This window comes from Eretmochelys imbricata, chromosome 17 (assembly GCF_965152235.1).
Source record: "Eretmochelys imbricata isolate rEreImb1 chromosome 17, rEreImb1.hap1, whole genome shotgun sequence".
Lineage (NCBI taxonomy): Eukaryota > Metazoa > Chordata > Testudines > Cheloniidae > Eretmochelys > Eretmochelys imbricata.
The window spans coordinates 12,123,434-12,138,554 of NC_135588.1; the positions used below are offsets into that span (position 1 = coordinate 12,123,434).

Here is a 15,121-nt window from a genome sequence, read left to right on the forward strand (position 1 = left end):
TTGTAAACATTCCTTTTGATATAGTGTTTGTAACATACTTAAGTCCAAATGGGTGCTATTTGATTAATATTATCAAATCTAATCTACTAATTTTGTTTAGGAGATGTTAACATCTCAAGACAGAGACTGCAGCAAGAAGAAATTTTATTAAAAAAAGAAAAGAAAAAAAAAAAGCCAACACTTACCACTTTTCTCTTCCTGTGCCCAGAACTCTGAATCAGCATAGACAATCTGATTAAATCTCCTGCGAACTGCATCTTGGTATCTCTTAAAAATTTACAAAATTAAATCAACCAACAGATATTTAATCAGTTCAACCGTGCTGGTGATAGCTTGATGGAGAAGCAAACAATGACTCATTTTGATCATGATATAAATCTTCCACCCCCACTACCATTCCTAAATATAATAGAGACAGAAAAAATAATCTTTATGAAAATATCATGATTGAAGTACAGCACTGTAAGTCTCAAAAAGCACACTGCCAGTATGGCAGATTGATTGCAGATTGTACATCCTATGTCTCAGATCCTACAAACATTTAATACAATGAATAGTCCCACTGAAATCAATGGGGCTACTCACTGCACTAAATTTTACCAAGTGCATAAGTGTTTGCAGGATCAGGGCCTATGCCCAGTCTATAAATCCCCTTACCTTTACTTGTAATATAGCTGTATTTTTAATGTAGCTATATTTACAGATATTCTTCTTCAATTGCTTTGAGTAGCTTCTGGTTCCAGGCTCATTTCTACTTTCTTTGCTATGTGAAATTGACCATAAGTTGGAGATACAGCAGTTTAGCTTACACACTATGGAACATCTTGTAAACCCTTACTCTCACTGGTGAGCAGTTACTCAGAAGAGTTGTTCCATTGACTTCAATAAGTCATCTCATTCTAAAGGAGACACCTCAGGGGGCACCATTAGCACCATTCTTGAACTTTCTCTCTCTTATGTAGTTAGATAGTGCCTGTATCCGTTGTATCTGAGACCTCACAATTACTGAATTATTATCCTCACTGTACAGATGAGGAACTGAGGCACAGAAACATAGGAAGTGTGATGACGCAGGAAACTCATGTCTTCCAACTCCAAAGTTAGCTCCTTAATCACTGGACTATCCTTACTCTTATTCCATGATCACTGGTCCAGTACTGACTCAGAGGGAAAGTGTCACATATAGAATCAACGGTTCTACTTTCTGCTACATGTAGACACGTCTTCAAGGCCTTCCATCCAAGTTCTGCCCCAGTAAGACCTTGCTTAAAAAAAACAATGTACCGGCTCAGGTTGTAAGGTATGGACAGATACACAAGGTGACAATGTTGCAAACAACTAACACTTAGACACATGCTTACTTCGATTTCTTCCATTCTTTGCAGCATTGTTTCCAGACTAGGACTGTCATGCATGGCTACAGCCTCAGCTTGCATCTTCTTGTGTTGCTCCATATTCCAGAGTTCCTGAGCTGTATCTTCCAAAAGATCATCCAATAACTTCTCACTCAGCATATCTGCATTGGATGCTGCCTACAGATACAAAACCCCCAAAACATACATATATATATATATATATATATATATATATATATATATATATATATATATATATATATATATATATATATATATATATATATTACACACACACACACACACACACCACACTTTAATTATAGATATACATTTGAACTGGCTTTGTGTGTGGTTCAAATGTATGTCTATAATTAAAATTTCTAAAAGCAGTTATTAGCTTTGATAAATGGGCTGTCATTTCTTTCAAGTGCTTCCTTTAATGCAAATCTAATTACATTCTTAATACTTTTCTTTCACACATAAGTAAGCCAAGCTAGTAAAATTAATTCAGCGTGTACAGGACCCTATAAAAAGGGTATCACGCAAGCCAATGGGAGTTGAGGGAGCTCAGCATGCTGAAGGATCAGGCCCTCAAATTTAGGACAGTTGATCCACTCACTCCCCAAATTCAGGAATCCCGTAGGAATTCACAGAACTTGAACTAAAACACAATCATGCAAACACTTACAGACATGCTTAACTTTACTCGTGTGTGTTTGTAGGATCAGAGCCAAAGTAAATCTCAATTATGTCTTCTTAGCTTGACCATTTAGCTGGATAACTTTGCTCTAACAGGACTATTTTCCTAGCTATACCTTTCTATATTTCAATTACTTTTTCTAACATTTCCTTAGAGTGTGAAATATTTTGGATCAAATACTATACATAGTAAGGATGTCTATAATAGCCTTATATACTAATTTTCTGAAAATGATTTTGCTTTTTTAAAAAATACTTAATATCTATTTTCTCCATGTTTAATGAATTCACACTTTATATATTTAAAACACGATAGCTCGTCAACCAACAAAAACGTTTCTATAATCAACATCCTAATTAAAGAGGTCATTCTATTTAGTTTCCACTGACATAAGCTACAGTTTAGGAAATCAAATCTAATGTCCTATCCTTTTCACGTCACGTACAAGAGAAATCATCATCATGCATTTTGAACAGTTTTACTCCATTATATCCAAACAGAACATACTTTTTCAGCAGCCTGGGATGACAGTTTGTTTATAAATGAAGAATCCTTCAAACGAGTGTTTGTTTCCAAAGAAAGATTGACCTTCTAATGAAACAGAAATAGGTTAATGTTTATAAAATACTTTTTATACTGTATTAGCACAAATTCATTATGTTATTAAGGAAAGCTATAACATGAATTCCTAATATACTCTGAGCAACACCAGTAATATTGAACATGGAATGCTCATAGTTATTCAAAACTATGTTCCAGTTTATCTGCTTGGCCACAAGATAACAGGAAAAACATTAATTTACTGCAGATATGGCAAATTTATTCCAGTCAAGGACCACACTGAGAAGAAAAATATTCTGCAAATGAATGTCTAAAATTGTTTGAATTGGGTGAAAAATTTTGGACGTTTTTCGCTAATCAAATTAAGGCAACCTTTGCTTTCCCCATTACAAATGTTTTATAAATCTAAGAGAGACTCTTCAAAATGTCAGCATAAGCTTTGATTGCATTACCTGAGCTTTATCCAAGAGAGGTTCCAAACGCTCCCAAACTGCTTTCTCCACCTTGTCTGCCAGCTGTGTAGGAGAAGCACCTTCTGACCTATTTAAACAAACAAAAAAAAAGTGATGATGCATTTTAGTGAAAATCTGATGTGACAAAAGAACATAAACCCACCTTAAGAAAACAGGGCCCCGTGAGAGATCTGCTTCCAAATCTGCTTCTGTGCATCACACTTTTAAACTGGATAATTACCTCAATTTTTGTATTTTCTCCATTTCTTCTCTACTGAATTCCATTAGTTCCTTCGTTCTTCTTGAAGTTTCTGCATCAAGCCAAGCTAGTCTTCAGATATGAAATAGCAAGACAGAGAAGTTAAGAAAATAAAACGTATGTTTGCATAGACTAGCTAATGAAATGATGTAAATTCAAGGTAAATGAAAACCTCCACAAAGAATCAACAATGAGAAGTTAAATATGTTAAATTTAAGGCAAGGAAAATCTTTGTTCTGTCTCCCAGAACATCTTTAAGTGAAACTTCGTTTCAGAGGCAGAGTTGTCTAGTGGATACAGCACAGATGTGGAAGTTGAGAAACCTGGATTCTAAACCCTGCTCTAACATTGACAGTGTATTACCCCGGTTGTGGCGCTGGTCCACCCTAAAAGATGAACAACAACATTTATGTACCCCAGAGGAGTGTTAAGAGCCTTAATCAATTCATATTTGTGGAACACGATGGCATGAAAGTGGGAGGTATTATTATTACTTTCAGATACACAATGATGGGCCTTCTTTTGACCCTGTAATTCCTCAGCTTTCCTAACACACTCTACTCATTAAATATTATAGTAGACATGGTACAGAAGATTCTGACATATCTACTACCAACTAGGTATGTTAAGAACAGATTAGAAATTTTTATCCTTAGGCCAAGATTTTCAAAAGGGATAAGTGATTTTAGGTGCCTCAACTGTTGAATGCTAAAGTTGACTCCCCTTAAAAGCAGCCTTAATGTCAGAAAGTGCTGCATACCAGCCCCCTGAAAATCCTTTAAGGTGTCTCATATTGGGCAACCAAAAAAAATCATTAGGCATATTTGAAAATCTTGACCTTAATTTCCTTATTGTGGTGGGCTACATTCACATATTCAAGATTACTTTAGCCTAGTTGGTATGTTATTGCAAAACCCAGTCTGGATTTCTTCCATGCTTATTTAAAGTTTAAAGGATGTTTAATGGTGTTTGCGCCATGATACGAAGCAAGCTGCGGTCTCTGTGTACCAAACCCCAGACCTTTTTTAAACACTGTTTAATGTTGGACTGTGACTGGGTTATATTAAAAACACCTTTGGCCCATATATTCCATCTAATACAACATTTTTGGCGCTGCAATGTGGGGCCTCAAGGGTTAATACATGCTCCGAAACTTGCATCTTGGCAAACAAGCAATTTCAAAGTTAGTTTAAAACAAAAGGTTTTTTTAAATTCTTTAACGTGTTGCGCTTCTTTGAGGTAAGCATGAAAAGCAAACTATTAATATTTTAGCTTTAAAACAATTAAGCTCTTTTTTAAGTTTTTAATTGTTCAATAATCTTTTTAACAAATGCTTTTGGTTTCTTTTTATTCTTTTATTCTGAGGTGTCATAACCATACAGCTAAGGGTAGCCTAGAATTCCTCCTGATCTGTAAGGGGTTAAGAAGCTCAAATAAACTGGTTGCCACCTGACCAAAAGGACCAATGGGGAAAGAAGATACTTTCAAATCGGGGCAGGGGGGAGAAGAGAGAGGCTTTGTTTATGCTCTTTGTTTTTGTGTGTTCTCTGGAGAAGCAGAGAAGCATCAGGTCAGAAAACTCCGTCTCCTAAAATCATCTTAAAATGAGTCTCAGTATCGCAAAAAGAGTAAGTAAATAAGGCAAGGCCCCCACTACATCCCAAGGAAAAACTTTGGATGTCCACACTAAGTTTTTCCTTGGGATGTAGGTGGGGCCTTGCCTTATTTACTTACTCTTTTTGCGATACTGAGACTCATTTTAAGATGATTTTAGGAGGAGGAGTTTTCTGACCTGATGCTTCTCTGCTTCCCCAGAGAACACACAAAAACAAAAAGCACACACAAAGCCTCCCCCCTCAGATTTGAAAGTATCTTCTTTCCCCATTGGTCCTTTAGGTCAGGCGCCAACCAGGTTATTTGAGCTTCTTAACCCCGTACAGGTAAGGAGGAATTCTAGGCTACCCTTAGCTGTATGGTTATGACATGAGGTTTGCAGTTTGTGTGATTGGTAATAATTTTGCTGATTTAATGAAAAGGTATTTTTAAGAGAAAGCAAAAAAGAGGTAAAATTAAGTGTTTTAAATTGTTGAAGGTTAAATTGCTATAGAAGACATTTACTGAAACAACATTTTAGATAATCCTCTTATTCACAAAATGCTAGCTTAATTCAGGACTGCTATTGCATTGACTATGAATATAATCTCAAACCAACAGAGCCAAGGGCTGCTACAACACCAAACTGTGATTTTTGTTGTTGTTTTATGTTTTTCCACCTGTTTTGTTTTTGAAGTGTTTTTCCTTTTTTTCTTCAGTTTTATGGTGGTTTTCTTTTTGTCACTGATTTTTGTTGTTGTTCTCTGCATGTAAGACAGCACTGTGCTAGTGTTGTAAGTTAGACTCCCAGAACGGGTTAAGCTGCCACAACAGCAATGTTGTCCTCACAAATATTAATAGTAAAACAGGTGGGCAACGTCTGTCAGACTAAAAATGCCTGTGAATTTAACGCCTTTGTGTGTTGCAAGCGTTGCAGGAATGCAAAAGCGGCTCCAAAACAACATAATTTTGTTGCTTTTTTTATAAAGGAGGCAACACACCTGGGTAAGAACTCCCTCAGGGCTGAACTTCCCGCCCACCGTGTAAGCAAGCTTAACCACTAGTGCATAAAATTTTCATGGTTTGTATAAATGAACAGCTTTAATTGTGTAAGTGGCAAAAGAGGGGGGAGTTTTGCCATACTTACCCATTCTGGGCCTACAGCCAAAGAAGAGAAGAGATGGCTTGTTTCTAAACATCTTACAAACACATAATTGCAGCAGTTCTAAGTTTTCTTTTAGCTACAAATGAAATGAGCTGTAAATTCTTAAGCTTGGTTAATATCTGAAAGGTTAAATTGTAATCTTTGTAATATCTGCTCAAGTAAGATTATCCCAATTTTGGGATAAGGAATTTGCAAACCTTAAATTATAACCAAGCACCTTTTTCTTTTCTTTTTTTTTTATGCTTAAACTTTGTAACTGATTTTATGAACAAGCTTCCAACCCTAGATGGAATTGTTTCATAAAGAGAGCGTTATGTTCTGATAATTAGGTCTATAAATTTACCCTAATTGTGAGCTCAACTGTAAAAAGTATGTGAAAGTTCATAAGATGTCACAATAATCTATAACAACAAATGTTGATGGGAAAAGGTACAAAAGAGACAGAAAAACTGAATAAATCCAAACAAGAAGGCCTACTGAGGTAACTCAAGGACTGTGTTAAGATCATGCTTGGTAAGCAAGAAAATGTGAATCTGGAAATTAATGAATCAGTATTGGTGTGTCAAATATTAGGCCTAATTGGCCAATGAAATAATGACTGGACAGGCTATTCAACGCATCCCTCCCTTTTTGGGGAAAAGATGGAAGAACAGATTGAGGCTACTGAAGCAAGCTTCGCCATTATGGCTGCCACCCACCATCTCTTGGATCACCACAGACTCTCTTTGTCCTAATCCCAAGTGATGTCCTGATCAGACAGGGCCAGAGATAGAGACCAAGGCCTTGTCTACACTACAAGGAAAAGTCGATCCAAGCTAGGCAATTTGAGTTACGTGAATAGCGTAACTCAAGTCGACGTAGCTTAGATCTACTTATCACGGGGTTCACACTACACGATATTGACGGGAGACACTCTCCCATCGACTCCCCCTACTCTTCTTGATCCAGTGGAGTACAGGAGTCAACGAGAAAGCGATCTGCGGTTGATTTAGCTAAATCGACCACTGGTGCATCAATTGCCACATGTGGATCCCCCGGTAAATGTAGCTCCCGATGAAACCCAAACACCAACTGGGAAGATACAGGATCAAACTTTAACAGGAGCTCCAGCCCATCTCAATTAGTGTCTTCTGTTTTCCCCAAAAGTACAGTTATTACCATCTTTGATATCATCAAAGAGACTGTCAAACAAGGGGGCCCTTTTCCTTTTAAAATCTCTCCAGCGATAAGGAAAGGGAACAAGAAATGTTGTTAAAGTGAAAACTTTACTTACTATTTTACATTTCAAATGCTTTAACTATTTTTCCTTCTTTTCTTTATATTTAAGAACAGATTAAAAACATGATTAATGGTGTTTGTGCCATGGTACTAAGCAAGCTGAGGTCTCTGTTCGCCAAACTCTGGACCTTATTTAACACTGTTTAATGGTGGGCAATGACTGAGTTATGTTAACATTTTTGGCACATATATTCCATTTAACACAACATCGCTTATCTCTGTATCCCTGTACTCAGGGAAAGTGAGCCTAGTGCTAACTGTAGAGCAGTCCTCAGAGTGGGGCAACTACTGGAGGTGCTGTGTAGGAATTACCAGGTTCCCTCTACCCTGTGGGAGAAGAGGAAGGAAAAAAAAAAGAAAAGTCTCCTGACAGCCAGGAGGGGCTCAAAGGAGAACAAATGAGAGTGTAAGACCCTTTACCTACAATCAGTCAGGTAGGGAGTGAGCTGCAAGCCTAACTTGATTCCTTCCTGGGGTGGCAGGAGAAAGAGAGCAGAGAGGCTCCTCCCATTTCCTCACAAGAAGATGACTCCCTGGTTTCATAGGACAGTTTAAAAAAGTGGTGTGGTTTAGCCCTTTGTACGAAGTGGCCTTAATTCAGTTTTGGCCTGACTAAAAAGTGTTAACTGTTTTACCCTAAAAATGCAATTAATTCCGTAAAGTGAAAAGAAAAAGAGAGATTTAGAAAAATAATATATTATTGTTTGCGTTTCTGGATAAAGATATCCAGGCCAACCTGACAGCTTCTTTTTCAATGGCACTCAATCTTCCTTCTTCAGTTCCCTCTTTTTGCAAAGCTGACTGTTCTCTGCTGGAAGCTTTGGGACTAGCATTCATGTATCCCCAAGGAGCACTGTAAAGGAGGAATATATATATTTGACTGAGATCCCTTTCCCACTTCTGTTCATAGCAGGCAAAATTATTATACCAAAAACTGACTCAGTTAGGCCTCAGTCCTGCAAGAACTTGCACACATTTCACTTTACTCACTTCAGTAACCCCACTGAAGTGAAGGGGTGTAGGCGTGCTCTCAAACTTAAGCATGTGTGAAAGTGTTTACAAGACCGGACTGGAGTTAAAAAAAATGGACATTAACATGAGAATTCTGGTAACATTAACCTTGAATTTCCTCCCTTTTGTCAACATAGGGCCTGCAATGGGCTCCATGCAGAAGCAGAATTACGCCCACATGGAACCCACTGCAGGATCAGGGTCCTAGTTACTTTAACGTGTTGGAGCTATCACTTGTTTACAGGAGTCTAGCTAACACTTTTTAAATAGTGGAGAAGGGAAATAAATTCAAAGAACCACATTTAAGTTGTAACAGAACTTGCCCTGCCATCTTAGGATCTACTTTTTCAAAAGTTTATCTCATATTCATTTTGTTATCACATTCTGAATTAAACCTCAAATAAATTTATATCAATTAAAAATATAACGACTATTTAAAACATGCATTCAAAAAAAAAATTCTATATCAAATCAATTATTCACGCATTTATTCCTGCATCCTGCAATGAATCAACAAACATTGCTTGTTAATCTGTAATGTGTAAGAACATGAGAATGGCCATATTGGGTCAGACCAATGGTCCATCCAGCCCAGTATCCTGTCTTCCAACAGGGGCCGGTGCCAGATGCTTCAGAGGGAATGAAAAGAACAGGGCTATTATCGAGTGATCCATTCCTTGTTGTCCAGTCCCTGCTTCTGGCAGTCACAGGTTGCTTCCTATCTTGTAATCAATTATTGATCCATGAGAGGACCTTCCCTCTTATCTCATGACTGCTTAGTCTGCTTAAGACTCTTTGGTGAGGAACCTTGTCAAAAGCTTTATGAAAGTCCAAGTATACTATATCCACTGGATCACTCTTGTCCACATGTTTCTTGACCCCCTTCATAAAATTCTAGTAGATTGGTGAAGCATGATTTCCCTTTACAAAAGCTGTTTTGGACTCTCCCCCGCCCCCCACCCCTCCCAACACATTGTGTTCATCTATGTATCTGATAATTCTGTTCTTTACCATAGTTTCAATCAATCTGCCTGATACTGAAGTTAGATTTACCGACCTACAATTACAAGGATGGCCTTTGGACCTTTTTTTAAAAAAATGTCATTACATTAGCTATCCTCCAGTCTTCTGATAGAAAGGCTGATTTAAGTGATAGGTTACATACCACTGTTAGTAGTTCTACAATTTCGTATCTGAGTGCCTTCAGAACTCTTGGAAGAATATCATCTGGTCCTGGTGTCTTATTACTGTTTAATTAATCAATTTATTCCAAAATATCCTCTACCGACATCTCAATCTGGGACTGTTCCTTAGATCTGTCACCTAAAAAGAACGGCTCAGATCCTCTGCGGTGAAGACTAATACCAAGAATTCATTTAGCTTCTTCACAATGGTCTTGTCTTGTGTGTTTCTTTAGCAGTTCAGTCATTCAGTGGCCCCCTGACTGCTTGGCAGGCTTCCTGCTTCTGACGTACTTAAATTTTTACTCTTAGTTTGTGTGCCTTTGGCTATTTGCTCTTCAAATTCTTTTTTGACTTTCCTAATTATATTTTTACATTTGACTTGGCAGTTTATGCTCCTTGCTATCTTCTTCACTAAGATTTGACTTCCAAATTGTAAAGAATGTCTTTTTGCGTCTAGCTGCCTCTTTTACTTTATTATTTAGCCGTGGGGGCATTTTTTTGGACCACTTACTGTTTTGTTTTATTTGGGATATACAATTAGTTTGAGCCTCTATTATGGTGTTTTTAAATAGTTTCCATGAAGCTTGCAGGCATTTCATCCATGACTGTTCTTTTTAATTCCCATTTAACTAGCTTCCTCATCTTTGTGTACTTCCCCTTTTGAAGTTAAATGTTACTGTGGTAGGTTTCTTGGATATATCCCCCCACAAGGATGTTACATTTAAATTACATTATGGTCACTATTACTGAGCAGTCCAGTTATATTCACCTTGTGGACCAGATCCTGTACTCCATTTAGGATTAAATCCAGAATTGACTCTCCCCTTGGAGCAGCCAGTCCTGGAACCTACAAGAAGCAGCCATTAAATGGTGTCTAGAAATTATTTCCATGCCGTCCTGAGGTGACATGTACCCATTCCATATAGACATATCTGAAATACCCCATTATTACTGATTTTCTGTTTTTGTAGCCCCTCTATTTCACAATCACCATCCTGGACAGGTAGTCGACAGTATATTCCTACTGCTATACTCTTGTTTGAGCATGGAATTTCCTATTCATAGAGATTCTATGGTACAGTTTGATTCATTTTAAGATTTTTTACTATATTTGACTCTATGCTTTCTTTCACATATAGTGCCATTCCCCCACCAGCACAACCTAATCTGTTATTCCTATATATTTAGTACCCTGCTATTTCCATGTCCCATTGATTAACATTGTTCCAGCAAGTTTCTGTGATGCCTATTGTGTCAATATCCTCATTTAATACCAGGCACTGAAATTCAGCCATTTTAGTATTTAGACTTCTAGTATCTGTATACAAACACTTATAAAATTTGTCAATATTTAGCTGTCATTACAATATAGTTGTGCATTACAAACATAAAAAGCCTGTCCCGCTTGAATGTTAACGTACCGTTTAGGTGAAGCAGATGGGGATGTAGGATTTGGAGGTACCCAAGTTATTCTACTCTCCTTAACAAGTGGTTTGCTCTCTTTTAGCCTGAAAGCTACAGTGGTCTCTTGAAACCGGGCATGCTTTGCCTGAGGCTGCACAGGTCTTGATCTTGGAAGCTTACGGATTCCCTTTAAGACATGTTAACATTCAAAAGACGTTCAGAGTTTAAAAAATACATATTCCACACTGTGGATCAGAATTTCTTGTCTTAGGGTCAGGTCTAAGGGATTGATTCTACAGAGCTGGAGCCAATGGAGGTTTTAATACTGACTTTAATGAGAGTATGACTGCACCCAAATAGAGCGTGGGGCTAATCCTGAATCCCTTACTCATGCAAACAATCCGATTGTTTCAGTGGCAGTATGAGTAAGGGCTTTTTACGTGAGTAAGAGCTTTTTACATTTGGTATATTTGTAGTACTGGGCCTGCTCATGAGCAGAGCTATTTAGAGATTTATTAGGACTTCTGCAGAAGGGAGTGGCACAACTGCTAAATTTATATTTACTTTTTACGCTAAGAAACTAGACAATTGTTCTACAGCGGGTAAATTCTGAAAGCCTCTTTTCACTCACAGGTATGAACTATCCTGACATCTCGTTGAAACACATGGACTGAGTCATGTTATGGATTATTAAAATACTTAACCTAGCTGTTCACAGGCCTTACTGATATTAATATTGCACAAACAAATATATATAATTACACCAAATCTCCTGATTTTCCAGGCTGAGGTGAGTGAGAAAAAAATCCATCCATAAATGCATCCAAAAATATCTATTTTCAATTTTTGGGCATTTCAGAAGATTTTTAAAGAAGGACATGCCAGTAACATGCAAAAAGAATGAATGAGTTTTCTTGCACCAAGGAGGCCATCTGCTGGTTGCAAATGGCATTTACTAAAACACAAGTGGTTATATAATTACAAATAATTATTTTAATAAATACATCATTAATGTCATGGGATGAAATATTTCAACTTTAAGTCCAAGATGAAAAACAGCATACTGTACAAACACTTACTTGCACACTAATTTTCTGCAGAATTGTTATATGTTATTTCCAGTTATGCAATTTATTTCCAACTGGTGGTAATACTGCTTTTTTAGGGATATGTTTTTTTAAGTGATCACAAGAGCAGAACTAACCAAGAAGCAAGGAAATACAGAACACTCAGACTCAGGGGTGGCCATTCAGGTCCCATGGAGTAATAAGGTCATTTTTTCAGTGTTTGGAGTGAGGGAGAGCATTTAGGACCTAATCCAATGGCCACAGAAATCAACAGAAAGCCTCCCAGTGACTCCAACCAGCTTCCCCATGAAACATACCAAGTGTTCTCCATTCCCCCTGAAATGAATGGAACTTTACAATAGTGCAGCTGAAAGCAGTTGACTTTAATTAGTTTTAATTGAATGTACCTGTCTCAAGGGCAATGTTAAAGCCCTTCCCTTTCCTCCATATCAACTACATTTATTAAGGATGCTAAAGGGACACCACTGACTGAAAAAAAGACAACCATGCTTCTGTCTGAAAATGTGCTACCTACTACTATTGCCAACATGAAACAGAATTCTCTGTTTTCCCCAATGCATTTACTAAAAGCATTTCGTAATACTTTGTAGATAGTCAGTTTCACATTTCTGACAGTCAGTTAGCTTTTTCTATGTGCATTGTGAAAGAACCATGGAACAGAGGATAGAGAAAACTATTTTTAAAAACAGGAACATGTGGTTATAAAGAGAGAAAATCTGGCAGGGACACCAAGAGGCAGATATAGAGTCTGAAACCGCTTTTAACTTAGTTTTTGAAAGTTACTTGGTTTCATGTTGATTTAACAGTGCCTTACATTAAGTTAAAGCTCCCATAAGAGAAGAGGAAAGAGTACATTTTAAGTGTCATACTTGTACCTGTTTGGCAGGTAATAATACACCTTTCTTCTTCAAAGGTCCACTTTCAAGCACAGGGACTTTTTTCACAGCTCCAGCTCTCATCAATGCATCCTGACTTGTTTTTAAAACTGCATCTCTGTCTGAGGTGTGAGAGTCATGCTCTTGCTGGAATTCTTGATCTGATAAATCAGCATGACTGCTTAGCTTCTGTGCCAATGGAATATTTGCAACATGTTGATCTTCATCTACATAAATAGTTAAAAATAAACCTTAGATTGGAAGCTCTTTGGAGCAGGGACTATCTTTCTGTCCTGTGTTTGTACAGAGACTAGCACAATGGAGTCCCGGTCCATGACTGGGACTCCTAGGCACGACTGCACTACAAACAAACAACCACCACCATACTGGTAAACGCCAAACGTTTCCTTTGCCAAATAATACACAAGCTGAGTCTCTGCTCTGCTTCAGTAAGCAGTTATATGCTTGAAAGCAGTTTATATGCCTATATTCAAGGCCACCTGAGGACTAGAAAGAGACGACAACAAACACTACTAGCAGCAGGAGACATGAAATTCAGTAGATAAAGAGAGAGCATGTCCCTAGTTAAGTTCATGAAAAACAGGATCATCGCACAGATTATACTCTCAGTAAGAAAGGAAAGGAAGTTAGCATATGCTACTCTAAGAAACAACCCTTTGAGGAAGACACTACACATTATGATACTAATGTTATACTTTGGACTGCTTTCAGGATGTATCAAACTGTTTTAATGAAACCTCACAATATAGAAAGAAAGTGTTATTAAGCCTGTATACAGAGAGGTTAAATGATTAGCCCAAGGTCACACAGCAAACCAGAGGCAAAGACAGAAATAAATCCCAGAACTTCAGATTGCCAGTCCTCTGTTCTACCCATAAGCCAATGCTTCTTCTCTATGCGTTGAAACTTGGAGGAAGGAAAAGGATAAAATTACTGTGCGAGGGGAAAACAGTTTAGAATTAAGAGATAGGTTTTTGTGCTTTTGAGAAAAAGGCAAAAAACCCAAGAACCTGCACAAAACTAAGGAAATTCTGAGCTAAAGCTTTGACACCACCTTTCATTCAATCCAACTGTGTACCGACATTGCTGCATCTGTGGTGCAGATTCCCCAACAGTGGGTAATCCTATATTCCACTAGAATGTATTTCATAATTAGCTATGTAGATAGTTAGATGTATTTTATATACATCATTACAATCAACTAATAAAGAACCACCTAGCTATATGCTGCAATATAGACTTTTGAGGGTCTCTTTAGATGAAAATGTAACTGTGCTCCAAAAGAAAAAGGTAACAGCATGACGAAGACATGTTTAAAAGAAAGTTAAATAATGAGGTTTAAGTTGGTACATGAAGCTGGAGGACCCTCTTATGGCAACAAGTTGTCATTTCATGTGAAGCACTGAAGGAATTGTGTACCAAAGCTGCAGGGTTCTAGCAAACATACGATGAGCAAGACAACACTCTTGTACCATGAATGGGCCATTCTGCACCTCAGACATAAAAAATGTATTATGACACATCATTGCTGATCGCTATGCTGCTTATACATTAACCAATGAAATCATTTTAATTAAGTATTCAGAACACATACCAGTCAGGAGTTTCCTAGCTACCGAAGGTTTTTTCTGTTCTTGTCCAAGTCGCACCTTTGAGATGGGTGGTTTCTTCTCTTTCTTTGAAGATGCAATCTGCTCTCTGGTTGGAAACATCTCACTGCTCACTGGAGATTTACCCTGAGATGCCGAGAGACATTTCTTCACTTTTCTGGGTGATCGTTTCTTCTCCAGCAGAGAATCCAAGTCCTGCCACAATTTTTTTTTTCATTTAAGTTAATCTCTCATTAAACTTGGTTTGTTAATGTGGCAGACTGATGAGATCCAAAGCTCAAGGGTACTGATTTTTTTTTTTAAATTATCACTCAAAAAGCTTTGTCATTATAATTAGTGTAACAATCGTACGTAAAAATGCCTGTATCATTTACATCGTTATTTTTTATTGACTAAAGTAAGCTCTCAAAGAGCATTTAAATGTAATAAACATTTGAAGAATATAAACTAGTTTTCACAACAGATATTAGAGCTCCACTGTGAAAAGAAAAGTATTTTATCAGATTTTAAAAAGCAGACAAGTCCTAAAAGCTGCTGTTATAAAATGTGCCCAGATACATAA

The 15,121-nt window shown here is 37.4% G+C and overlaps 1 protein-coding gene across 7 annotated transcripts in view; it reads right to left on the reverse strand.

Annotated features, from left to right (window-relative positions):
- KIAA0753 (KIAA0753 ortholog) overlaps nucleotides 1–15,121 on the reverse strand; it is a 36,807-nt gene that overhangs the window by 13,289 nt on the left and 8,397 nt on the right. For 6 of the 7 annotated variants that reach the window (XM_077836458.1, XM_077836454.1, XM_077836457.1 and 3 more), the window contains exons 8-16: nucleotides 14,544–14,754; nucleotides 12,929–13,155; nucleotides 10,983–11,152; nucleotides 8,103–8,219; nucleotides 3,313–3,402; nucleotides 3,072–3,159; nucleotides 2,566–2,649; nucleotides 1,362–1,532; nucleotides 186–267 (exon numbers count right to left, since the gene is read on the reverse strand). In XM_077836458.1, coding sequence (XP_077692584.1) covers nucleotides 186–267; nucleotides 1,362–1,532; nucleotides 2,566–2,649; nucleotides 3,072–3,159; nucleotides 3,313–3,402; nucleotides 8,103–8,219; nucleotides 10,983–11,152; nucleotides 12,929–13,155; nucleotides 14,544–14,754 — 1,240 coding nt within the window. The remainder of the gene's footprint in view (nucleotides 1–185; nucleotides 268–1,361; nucleotides 1,533–2,565; nucleotides 2,650–3,071; nucleotides 3,160–3,312; nucleotides 3,403–8,102; nucleotides 8,220–10,982; nucleotides 11,153–12,928; nucleotides 13,156–14,543; nucleotides 14,755–15,121) is intronic. The other variant, XM_077836460.1, reaches the window with a different exon arrangement.